Raw genomic sequence first — 12,549 nt, 5'->3', positions numbered from 1 at the left:
AATGAACCTCATTGGTTCTTGCAGAAGCTCAAATGTGATGCATGACATGGGAATGAACCTCATTGGTTCTTGCGGAAGCTCAAACGTGCTGCGTAACACGAGAATGAACCTCATTGGTTCTTGCAGAAGCTCAAAGTGCCGCGTAACACGAGAATGAACCTCATTGGTTCTTGCAGAAGCTCAAAGTGCCGCGTAACACACAAGAATGAACCTCATTGTTTCTTGCTGAAGGTCAAATGTGCTGCGAAACACACGAGAATGAACCTCATTGGTTCTTGCAGAAGCTCAAACGTGCTGCGTAACACGAGAATGAACCTCACTGGTTCTTGCTGAAGCTCAAACGTGCTGCGTAACACGAGAATGAACCTCATTGTTTCTTGCTGAAGCTCAAACGTGCTGCATAACACACGAGAATGAACCTCACTGGTTCTTTTTGAAGCTCAAACGTGCTGCGTAACACGAGAATGAACCTCACTGGTTCTTGAGAAGCTCAAACGTGCTGCGAAACACGAGAATGAACCTCATTGTTTCTTGCTGAAGCTCAAACGTGCTGCGTAACATGAGAACGAACCTCATTGTTTCTTGCTGAAGCTCAAACGTGCTGCGTAACACGAGAATGAACCTCATTGGTTCTTTTTGAAGCTCAAACGTGCTGCGTAACACGAGAATGAACCTCATTGTTTCTTGCTGAAGCTCAAACGTGCTGCGTAACACGAGAATGAACCTCACTGGTTCTTGCTGAAGCTCAAACGTGCTGCGAAACACACGAGAATGAACCTCATTGGTTCTTGCTGAAGCTCAAACGTGCTGCGTAACACGAGAATGAACCTCACTGGTTCTTGAGAAGCTCAAAGTGCCGCGTAACACGAGAATGAACCTCATTGGTTCTTGCAGAAGCTCAAATGTGATGCATAACATGAGAATGAACCTCATTGGTTCTTGCGGAAGCTCAAACATGCTGCGTAACACGAGAATGAACCTCATTGGTTCTTGCAGAAGCTCAAATGTGATGCATAACATGAGAATGAACCTCATTGGTTCTTGCGGAAGCTCAAATGTGCTGCGTAACACGAGAATGAACCTCACTGGTTCTTGAGAAGCTCAAAGTGCCGCGTAACACGAGAATGAACCTCATTGGTTCTTGAGAAGCTCAAAGTGCCGCGTAACACGAGAATGAACCTCATTGGTTCTTGCAGAAGCTCAAAGTGCCGCGTAACATGAGAATGAACCTCATTGGTTCTTGCGGAAGCTCAAACGTGCTGCGTAACACGAGAATGAACCTCATTGGTTCTTGCTGAAGCTCAAACGTGCTGCGTAACACGAGAATGAACCTCACTGGTTCTTGAGAAGCTCAAAGTGCCGCGTAACACGAGAATGAACCTCATTGGTTCTTGCAGAAGCTCAAATGTGATGCATAACATGAGAATGAACCTCATTGGTTCTTGCGGAAGCTCAAACGTGCTGCGTAACACGAGAATGAACCTCATTGGTTCTTGAGAAGCTCAAACGTGCTGCGAAACACACGAGAATGAACCTCATTGGTTCTTGCGGAAGCTCAAACGTGCTGCGTAACACGAGAATAAACCTCATTGGTTCTTGCGGAAGCTCAAACGTGCTGCGAAACATGAGAATGAACCTCATTGGTTCTTGCGGAAGCTCAAACGTGCTGCGAAACACGAGAATGAACCTCACTGGTTCTTGAGAAGCTCAAAGTGCCGCGTAACACGAGAACGAACCTCATTGTTTCTTGCTGAAGGTCAAATGTGCTGCGAAACACACGAGAATGAACCTCATTGGTTCTTGCCGAAGCTCAAACGTGCTGCGTAACACAAGAATGAACCTCACTGGTTCTTGCTGAAGCTCAAACGTGCTGCGTAACACGAGAATGAACCTCACTGGTTCTTGAGAAGCTCAAACGTGCTGCGAAACACACGAGAATGAACCTCATTGGTTCTTTTTGAAGCTCAAACGTGCTGCGTAACACGAGAATGAACCTCATTGTTTCTTGCAGAAGCTCAAACATGCTGCGTAACACGAGAATGAACCTCATTGTTTCTTGCTGAAGCTCAAACGTGCTGCATAACACACGAGAATGAACCTCACTGGTTCTTGAGAAGCTCAAACGTGCTGCGAAACACACGAGAATGAACCTAATTGGTTCTTGCTGAAGCTCAAACGTGCTGTGTAACACGAGAATGAACCTCACTGGTTCTTGAGAAGCTCAAAGTGCCGCGTAACACGAGAATGAACCTCATTGGTTCTTGCAGAAGCTCAAATGTGATGCATAACATGAGAATGAACCTCATTGGTTCTTGCGGAAGCTCAAACGTGCTCCGTAACACGAGAATGAACCTCATTGGTTCTTGCTGAAGCTCAAACGTGCTGCGTAACACGAGAACGAACCTCATTGTTTCTTGCTGAAGGTCAAATGTGCTGCGAAACACACGAGAATGAACCTCATTGGTTCTTGCCGAAGCTCAAACGTGCTGCGTAACACGAGAATGAACCTCACTGGTTCTTGAGAAGCTCAAAGTGCCGCGTAACACGAGAATGAACCTCATTGGTTCTTGAGAAGCTCAAAGTGCCGCGTAACACGAGAATGAACCTCATTGGTTCTTGAGAAGCTCAAAGTGCCGCGTAACACGAGAACGAACCTCATTGTTTCTTGCTGAAGGTCAAATGTGCTGCGAAACACACGAGAATGAACCTCACTGGTTCTTGCTGAAGCTCAAACGTGCTGCGTAACACGAGAATGAACCTCACTGGTTCTTGAGAAGCTCAAACATGCTGCGAAACACACGAGAATGAACCTCATTGGTTCTTTTTGAAGCTCAAACGTGCTGCGTAACACGAGAATGAACCTCATTGTTTCTTGCAGAAGCTCAAACGTGCTGCGTAACACGAGAATGAACCTCATTGTTTCTTGCTGAAGCTCAAACGTGCTGCATAACACACGAAAATGAACCTCACTGGTTCTTGAGAAGCTCAAACGTGCTGCGAAACACACGAGAATGAACCTCATTGGTTCTTGCTGAAGCTCAAACGTGCTGCGTAACACGAGAATGAACCTCACTGGTTCTTGAGAAGCTCAAAGTGCCGCGTAACACGAGAATGAACCTCATTGGTTCTTGCAGAAGCTCAAATGTGATGCATAACATGAGAATGAACCTCATTGGTTCTTGCGGAAGCTCAAACGTGCTCCGTAACACGAGAATGAACCTCATTGGTTCTTGCTGAAGCTCAAACGTGCTGCGTAACACGAGAATGAACCTCATTGGTTCTTGCTGAAGCTCAAACGTGCTGCGTAACACGAGAATGAACCTCATTGGTTCTTGAGAAGCTCAAACGTGCTGCGAAACACACGAGAATGAACCTCACTGGTTCTTGAGAAGCTCAAAGTGCCGCGTAACACGAGAATGAACCTCATTGGTTCTTGCAGAAGCTCAAATGTGATGCATAACACGAGAATGAACCTCATTGGTTCTTGTGAAGCTCAAACGTGCTGCGTAACACGAGAATGAACCTCATTGGTTCTTGTGAAGCTCAAACGTGATGCGTAACACTGTGTAACATACGAGAAAACCATTGGTTCTTGCACATAAAGCAAACATGCTTGAGCTTCCGTTTACCACAACTGATGTGTGAGTTGATGATGAGTGTTTATATGTGAATAACAGCCTAAATTCAGTCTGTTCATCATATAAAGCGATTGTGTCTCTTCAGAAAATTTGGACTAAACCGCTCAACTCATATGGATTAGTTTTACGATCTCTTTATTAACTTTTTAAGCGTCAAAGTGGTAGTTGCGTAGTTGTCAATGGAAGGACAGAAAGCTCTCAGATTTCATCAAAAAGATCTTCATTTGTGCTCAGAAGATGAACGAAAGTCTTACAGGTGTGGAAAGACATGATGGTGAGTAAATGATGACAGAATTTTCATTTTTGGGTGAACTATCCCCTTAAGAATGACAAATATAAATAAGTCTTTCATAGTTTGTCAATCACGATTTTTGTGGCACTTTCACAACATTGCTCTGTTTGAAAGTCTGAGCTTCTGGCTCAAACAAGTGACCTCAAGAAACCAGTAGCCTTAAGTATAAAACGTTGCTGCAATACTCATTTGCACTGTTTGAATAAAGCTGAAAGTATCCGCATTCCACGCCGGCTCACAGACAGTCAGTGTGATGTAGTTTCTGTCATCAGCACAGTCTACTGATGTCTGAGCACACCGTTCGCTAGCAGCCCATTTTTTGTGTTTGTGCAAACATCAGCATGTGCAAGTGATTTGAGCACTTGAAAAGAAAGGTCCACAAGATAAACTTTAAAAGGCTTGCATATTCAGCTCTGAAAATGAAGTATACCATACCTCAAATAGTAAGAATTGTTGAGGGGAGTTGCTATTACATTTCAAAACCCCAAAGAATACTTCAGTTTTGACGTGAATGCTTAGTGAATGAGTATAGTCAAACACAACCTTTTTTAAGGTAAACTCCATTTGATAGTGTGCACAAACACAGAGGCTCAACACATGCACACTAGAAAGTCTTATCCTTGTGCAGTGTCAGTGCAAATTCTTTCCAAAAGATATGGCCAATAAAAATGAGTCTTTGTATGCATTTAAACTAGATCTGCGGGTATCTCTGAAACCTTTCTATTGTTGATGCCGACACCAGTAGTTTGTATGCATACTCTAATGTACACGTAAAAAAAAGCACGTATACTTTGGGCTTAAGAGATCAGACTTTTGATGACTCTTGAGCAGGTTTTGAGTGTAAAAGACCACAGAGTGTCAACGTTTTCCCTTCCCAAACAATGTAAAGTTAGCAAACCAGTTGTCTTCTTTAAAAGTCTGGAGTTCTTAGGTTCATATCCTTTGCTTAAGTGTCGTGTATGGTGAATCTTGCTGAGCCATAAAGATTTGGAGGTGGGAATGTTTTCAGGTTGGGCAAGTAAGCAACCACCCTAGCAACCAGACTGAACATTTTAACACCCTGGCAACCACCCACAACACTTTAGCATCACAGTCTTAGTAATAATCGGCTTATTTCTGCAATTCTGTTTAGTGATACAAAAATTACACACTTTACCATTCTAGGAAGTTATTTAAAAGGAGTCACTCAAATGTTATTCAGAAAGAGAGATGGGAAAGGATAGAGTTATTCTCAGCTCTTCAAATTGAAGTGCAGTTTTTAAATTATTTCTGCACTACATGGCAAAGATTGGATATTTGGTAGCCCAACACATCCAGTATAAAGACTTGAAGGTTTTCACATGTGTCTGCTTGCTCTCTGCTGGAGTGTGCCGGAGATTCTGGTCACTGCCGAGGCACGTTGGTCGCCGGCGTACTTTAGGGGATCTGTTCAGCACAGGCTTTGGCCAAGGTGTAAAGCATACCACTTTATCACTCTGTCGTGATGGTCTCTCCCTCTCCCCCCGCATGTATGACTTGTGCATGTGCCAATGCATGCACTGCACTGAATGTCATAGACCTGAACAAAGCATGAATCAGGGCATTGTAACACAGGTGACATTATTATTATTATCATTATTTGTACAATACTTTCCTTTTACTTTATTTCTTGAGTTATATCTTGTTTACAAAAAATAATTGCCAAAGCACATGAAATAACTCATGCTCCTGCGGATTAGATGGTGTTAGTTGATGCATGAAAACTGTCAGACAATAAAACACAATCACAATTTAAACAAATTAATCACACAAGCAAAGAGCAGGTGAGATGCCGTCAAGAATTCAAACTAAAGTTTGTATCTGGCATAGATCTGAGTGTATGAATAGAGATAAGAAGCCTGGTGGAGTCATGTTATGTTTAGATTGTGATTTTGTTGGTAGCATGTGAAAATATTCATTCTTCCCAGCAAATGTGCTTATGCTGTCAATACTCTGATCAGATCCTCCCCCACCCTCCTTCATCTGCTATTCATGACAAAGTTCAAAAAAGAAAAGAAAAAATGCAATTTCAAGCATTTATTGTAAAATATGTGAAAAGTAAAAATGTTACCACTATATCAAATTTACCACTTCACGTTTTCCATTCAACTATTTTGGCAAAACAGTGAAAGCATCTTTTCAAAAATGTATGGATGTCATTGCATTAGATAACAAAATATCAAAGTGGCAAAGTTATTTTTTTTAGCAAATAAAGCAAATAAAGAATTATATATATTAATAAAACAAAGATAAACTTTAAAATTAAGAAAAAGGGATAGGTTGGATAATTTAGGTTGGATAATTAATATTCGGATAATTTCTGGCTGTCAAGCTTTAGTGGAACATTAATGTTATTTGTATTAAATTCGAGCAAAACAAAGTTAAAGAAACTTAAGTGGTAAATTGGCTGTAGTGGTTGAATGTTATTCATGAACAGCATGTTTAACTAAAAAAGTTGAAATATCACTTTCATATCCTCAGAGGAAAAGTACACTGCAATCTATCCATACTCTGCACGGGATCAAGATGAAATTGATTTGGAGAGAGGCATGACTGTAGAGGTCATTCAGAAAAACTTGGAAGGCTGGTGGAAGATCAGGTAAAAACAAATGCAAATGGCCTCAGAAAAAGGACAAAAATACTTAAGCATTTTCTTGGACAGAGCATTGTGCCTTTCACACCCCATAGATACCAAGGAAAAGAGGGCTGGGCCCCGGCATCCTATCTGAAGAAGGCTGACATCCTCAGTCAGAAGATGGCTGCTGGTGCCCCCGTTCATGCCAGCACTAATGACCTAGAAGTGGCTTGCAAACAGCAGAATGCCAACAAGGAAAACAAGGAGAATCAGCGTGACCGGTTTTCACCATTTTCAGACAGCAAGCGCAGTAAGCAACAGTTTGTTTGATTCTAATCCAAAAAATCAAGTATTTTAGGTTACTGAACTAGTCATTATTGCAAAATAGACCCCAAAAAGGGTGATCCAAGCACCGAGCTGAAGTAAAAAACATTGATGCATCCCTAGTTGAGACTTTCAAAAATACAATGGCCTGATTAGTTGCATTTACTTGCTTGAAAAGATTGTAGTGCACTCCCAGTGCTGAGTTTGATATGCCAAATAAATATGCGGATGATCCGTTGTGGCAACCCCTAACAAGAGCAGCCGAAAGTGAGAGAGACTTTTCTGGCTCTCTAAACTCTGCCCTCTTTTCTTTTGCAGAAGCAGGAGCTCGACAGAGACCTCCACCACGCCGGGATCTTACAATAGTAAGTGAAGTGATGTGTGAAGGCCAAGATAGGTAACCCATACTCAGAATTTGTCCTCTGCATTTAACCCATCCAAATTAGTGCACAAATATTAGAAATAGTATGTCCCGGAGCAGTAGGCAGCCATTTTTGCTGTGGCGCCGGGGTAGAGATTGGGGGTTAGGTGCCTTGCTCAAGGTTACCTTAGTCATTTCCTGCCAGTATTGAGAATCGAACCCACAACCTTCGGGTTACCAGTATGACTCTCTAACCATTAGGCCACGACTGCCCCAAAACAATATTAGGAGTAGCGAGTAGTAAATACACCCGGAGCAGTGGGCAGTCTTTTTGCTGTGGCGCCCGGGGAGCGAATGGGGGTTAGGTGCCTTGCTCAAGGGCACCTAAGTCATTTCCTGCTGGTACTGAGAATCAAACCCACAACCTTCGGGTTACCAGACTGATTCTCTAACCATTAGGCCACGACTAGGCCAAAACAATATTAGGAGTAGTGAGTAGTGAAGACACCCTGAGCAGTGGTCAGCCATTATGCTGTGGTGCTCAGGGAGCAAATGGGGGTCAGGTGCCTTGCTTTGCTGGTATTGAGAATCTAACCCACAACCTTTGGGTTACCAGTCTGACTCTTTAACCATTAGGCCAAATATTTCTAAAAGGTTCTACAGGATGCTCAAGATGTTGACATGTGCTTTTGGCCTGTCTCTAATTCCAGCCACGAGGAGTAAACCTGCCTAAACCTCCAGTGCCCCCACAAGTAGAGGAGGAATATTACACCATTGCTGACTTTCAGACAACCATTCCAGATGGCATTAGCTTCCAGGCGGGAGTAAAAGTTGAAGTGAGTATAACAGAAGACAACATATTACTCGAATACATCCAGCTATTCCAAATGCATCTCTACATATACCTCATATCTTGTATTCCCAGGTCATTGAGAAGAACTCCAGTGGCTGGTGGTACATTCAGATTGATGATAAAGAAGGCTGGGCTCCAATCACATTCATTGATAAATACAAGAAGACTAGCAATGCCTCTAGACCTAACTTTTTGGCTCCCCTTCCTGGTGAGATGGGCCAGCTGAAGTTAGATGATACCTCAAGCAATAATACCAACTCTGAACATAGTTGGTCCAAACCCCTGCCAGACGAACCTTCATCCAACTCTGAATCTTCCACCCGTTCCAAGCTGAGAGAATGGAAGCCCAACGCGGTCAAGGCCAGCTCCCATTTTTCGGGGCCCCTACCCCCACCTCCATCCTCACCTACGGCTGAAGAGAAGCCAGCTTTACCACCAAGGAGAGAATCCATCAACAAGAGCCTGGAATTGGAGGACAAACCCAAAGCAGAGGTTTCTAAACCACTCCCACCCAAACCTCCGGCCCCAGGGGTCATCGTCCCATTGGTGACGCCAAAAGCAGCTCCTCTCAAACCAGACAAACCCCCAGAGATAAAGAAGGAGGAGAAGAACAAGCAACTCTATCTGCGCAATGAAATGGGCTTGGAGTGTGGCCACAATATCTCAGCCAAGGAGGTGAAAAAGTTTAACCTAAAGCATGTGGCCAAGCAGCCTCCCAAACCCAAACCAGATTCGCACGAAGAGAAGCCTGATTCAGCCAACCCAGCCCCATTCCTGAAGCCAAAACCAGTGGTCAGACCAAAGCCCGCCCCTGCAGCGAAACCAGAGCCGGTAGCTAAGAATGAGCTGGACATCACAAACCTTCGGAGTAAACTTCGTCCGTCTAAGCCTCCAGAGATTGGCGGCAACTCAAGTGATCCCAACCAACAGAATGATGTGTCATCCAGTAACCCCCCGAATAATGGCGGAACAAATGGAGAGCCAAAATGCCCCCCTAAGCAACAAAACGGCCATAACCCATCAGAAACAACTAAACCGCCCAAAGAGCCTCCCCAGAGGCCGTCTGTGGCACCTAGAAGACCTCCACCACCAAAGAAGAGTTCTGAGCCAGCCAGTCCTACAGACACCAAAGCTCCGCAAAAAGACTTGCCGGAAGCCAAGCCAGCTGCCCCTCCTCAGAGCAGACCCCCTCCACCCAAAACGAAAGCCTTCCCTTTGCCTGCCTCCAAAGACAAGGAGAAGGAGGAACCCAAGCCCAAAGTACCTGTGCCACCAAAGCCCCTCATTAAGACGGAAAAACCAGGGCCTCCGAGAGACAAACTCCCACCCCTTATCAAGGAGCCAGCCAAAGAGGAGCTGTTCTTAGCCGTGGCAGACTTTGAAGGAGACGAGCAGACGCCTGGATTTAAAGAGGGCGCCGTCTTCGAAGTGCTGGAGAAAAGTGGTAGCGGCTGGTGGTTTTGTAAAAATGTGAGTGATGGGCCAGTGATGGAGGGCTGGATTCCTTCCAATTACCTGACCAAGAAACCTTAGGTACTCTTGACATAGCTGCCTAAAGAAAACTTATTTAATTAACATCTTTTATTTATGGGTACCTTTTTTTTTTTTTTTTTTAAATTACATTCCATCCTTTTGCAAGTTCAAACAGGCCATAATAATTTGTTTGCTTGCTTTTTGTATTTTGTAACTCTGCCTTTTAGGGAAAACCATGTGTGCTTTATATGTAACGTCACGTTACTTGCCCATTCTTATGTTAATCAAACCTTATATGTATCGCTAAAGGTTTAAGTGACTAGCAATATATAAATGACTTTTCACAGCCTCCATGATATTGTGCCTCAGTATAATATGCAAAGTGTTCTGTGCTTTTTGCGTAGTATATGCAAATAGTAAAGTAAAACTTGATGTCTGAGCAGTGTATATCAGCAGATTGAGTCTAGATTTAGAATTTGAGTATGATTCTATATTACACATACTACGAAACCTTACAATGAGCAAGTTTGAGCTTAAACGCCAAAATCAAAGCCTAGAGAACTTGTTAAACGCTCTAGCTTTATAACGCTACATTTCTATTTTGAATCTTTTAGATTACAGCCGAGTGCAAATAGTCATAAAAATTGGTCTGCTTTCAGGTTCTAACACTACAAAACTCTACAAATCTACTTTAATTTTCAATTTTTTGGTTTCAAGCTGCACTTTTTATAGAATTTGCGTAGAACTCTGCACTTTGGAACTGATGAGTAAAGAGAAGATGCAGAATGAGGAGAAGCAGGAACCGCATAAACACATGGCCTTAATGTTTACAGAACGTTGGCACCCATTTCTATTCTTATTTCATTTATATTTGATTTCTGTCATGATAATGTCATAGCAAACATTGATATAAAAAGCATTAGTGAATAATGGATTACCTCAGAGCAGCCATAATATTGTCATTATTTTATATGTCAGTATTGCCCAAACAAAGTATTTTCATACCATTGACTAAAGGTGCTTAGATATTTTACAATCATTGTCAAATGTTTTAACATTCATGCTTGACTGGCTTCAAGCATACATTTGATAAACATGTTTATTGTTAACACTACATTTGGAAATGTGGGTTTTTATGTTACTAAAAATGTTTTTGTGTTTTGTTTTCCATTCATTTGTTTATCAGAAAACTAAATCAGTGTTAAATAGGTGCCCAGTTTGACTTGACAATACTGGGAGCACCAACAATCATGTGCTGACTTTTGCTCTATGGTCATTAGCTCCTAGTTGCTATAAATGTGTCCATAAAAGCACTCCATCGTTAAACGTGCAACAAATGCAAGTGCCTGAGTTAGGAAAGGATAATGGAAGGTGTTCTGAAGTTAAGAGGTATTTGCTAAAAAAAAAAAAATAATACTATGAAGGATAACAGAGCGAAGAGGGTAAACACTGCAAGTATGAAACATGACTGTTAAATTTTGTTTCTATGTTAACTCAAACCAGTTAAAAAGGAATAAATGCAAGATGAAATGGGTTACCTGTTTTTTTGTTTCATAAGCATTTTTTTGTGGTGTTTTGTTAATAGTATTTCAAGTTTTGTCTTTTAACTTTTTTTACATAATGTAAATCAAATAAACATTTTAAATAGTCAACATGTTTATTATTATTATTATTATAAGCAATCCCATGGCAACATGGTAGAGTCATTTACAGCACACTTATTTCTGTCTTCCATTTATATATTTGTCTTTTATATAGTTGTCTGGTTAATTTGTTTGCTGTAGAACTTACTTTTAAGTTTTAAGAAAGAAGTATTTTGGAAGTTCGGAAAGCAAGGGTTTTTAAACCCCCCAAAATTATGCTGAACTTGTGTTTTCTTTCCTAAAAGGAAGCAGAATGTATAGGGTTTTTTTTTGTTGTTGTTGTTTTTCTTTTAATGATATGCAAATGTATTTCTTGCAGTAAAAAGAAAAAAATCTAAAATTCTAAATCTATAGACTATGAACTTTGAATGAGAAACATCAAATTTTGTAAACATTTTGCCTTGAAATTGCCTATTTTAAAGGGGGAAGAGTTTTTTTATTATTTTATTTTATTATTATTATTGCCAACACGATTAACAGAGTGTTTAATGAAGGTAGCAACATGAGTAGCCTATCATACATTTTCATTTCTGTGAATTTATTAGCTGTCATTGAACATTATTTAATGTACTTTGTACATTAGTGAACTGTTTACTATGGCTAATATTATTTGCTTACATTATCGCACTGTAAACCCGAATAAGTTGGCAAAACTCAAAAAAAAAAAAAAGAGGCAATCGGTTACATCGAAATTAAGTTAAAGGTCCCGTTCTTCGTGATCCCATGTTTCAAACTTTAGTTAGTGTGTAATGTTGTTGTTAGAGTATAAATAAAATCTGTAAAATTTTAAAGCCCAAAGTTCAATGCCAAGCGAGATATTTTATTTAACAGAAGTCGCCTACATCGAACGGCCAGTTTGGACTACATCCCTCTACTTCCTTCTTTAATGACGTCACTAAAACAGTTTTTTGACTAACCTCCGCCCACAGGAATACACAAGAGTTGCGTTTGTAGAGTGTGTTTGTCGGCATGTCGTCGAAACGCTGTTATTTTCATCCCGCAGTCCAATCACCGGGTCTGATTCCGGCTCAAATTGATAGGGTAAAATTAAAGACATGTTTACAATAACACTGAGCGCGTGCATCTCCACGTTATGGTAAGAGGCGTGACCTTTCCGGGCAAGGAGCGCTAAGCTGCTGTCGAATCACAACACAGGAACCGCTGGCACAATCAGAACTCGTTACGTATTTCTGAAGGAGGGACTTCATAGAACAAGGAAGTCATCAGCCCGTTTTTATGACAGTGGAAACAGCGGTATACAGATAAGTAAATTATGTGAAAAATACTGTGTTTTTTTACACGCGAAACATGAACACATGTTATATTGCACACTATAAACACAATCAAAGCTTCAAAAAACCATGAAAAACGG

At 41.4% G+C, this 12,549-nt stretch overlaps 1 protein-coding gene across 2 annotated transcripts in view; it reads left to right on the top strand.

Annotated features, from left to right (window-relative positions):
* Positions 1 to 11,186, top strand: part of sh3pxd2b (SH3 and PX domains 2B) — a 58,335-nt gene extending 47,149 nt beyond the window's left edge. For both annotated transcript variants that reach the window (XM_048165287.1, XM_048165286.1), the window contains 5 exons: positions 6,430 to 6,547; positions 6,637 to 6,833; positions 7,166 to 7,212; positions 7,919 to 8,044; positions 8,134 to 11,186. In XM_048165287.1, the coding sequence (XP_048021244.1) occupies positions 6,430 to 6,547; positions 6,637 to 6,833; positions 7,166 to 7,212; positions 7,919 to 8,044; positions 8,134 to 9,594 (1,949 nt within the window). In that variant the 3' untranslated portion in view covers positions 9,595 to 11,186. The remainder of the gene's footprint in view (positions 1 to 6,429; positions 6,548 to 6,636; positions 6,834 to 7,165; positions 7,213 to 7,918; positions 8,045 to 8,133) is intronic.
* The last annotated feature ends 1,363 nt before the right edge of the window (positions 11,187 to 12,549 follow it).

This window comes from Megalobrama amblycephala, linkage group LG18 (genome assembly GCF_018812025.1).
Source record: "Megalobrama amblycephala isolate DHTTF-2021 linkage group LG18, ASM1881202v1, whole genome shotgun sequence".
In the NCBI taxonomy this organism is placed as follows: domain Eukaryota; kingdom Metazoa; phylum Chordata; class Actinopteri; order Cypriniformes; family Xenocyprididae; genus Megalobrama; species Megalobrama amblycephala.
The sequence above is the reverse complement of the archived record's forward strand: the minus strand, read 5'-3'. Positions and strand labels throughout refer to the sequence as shown.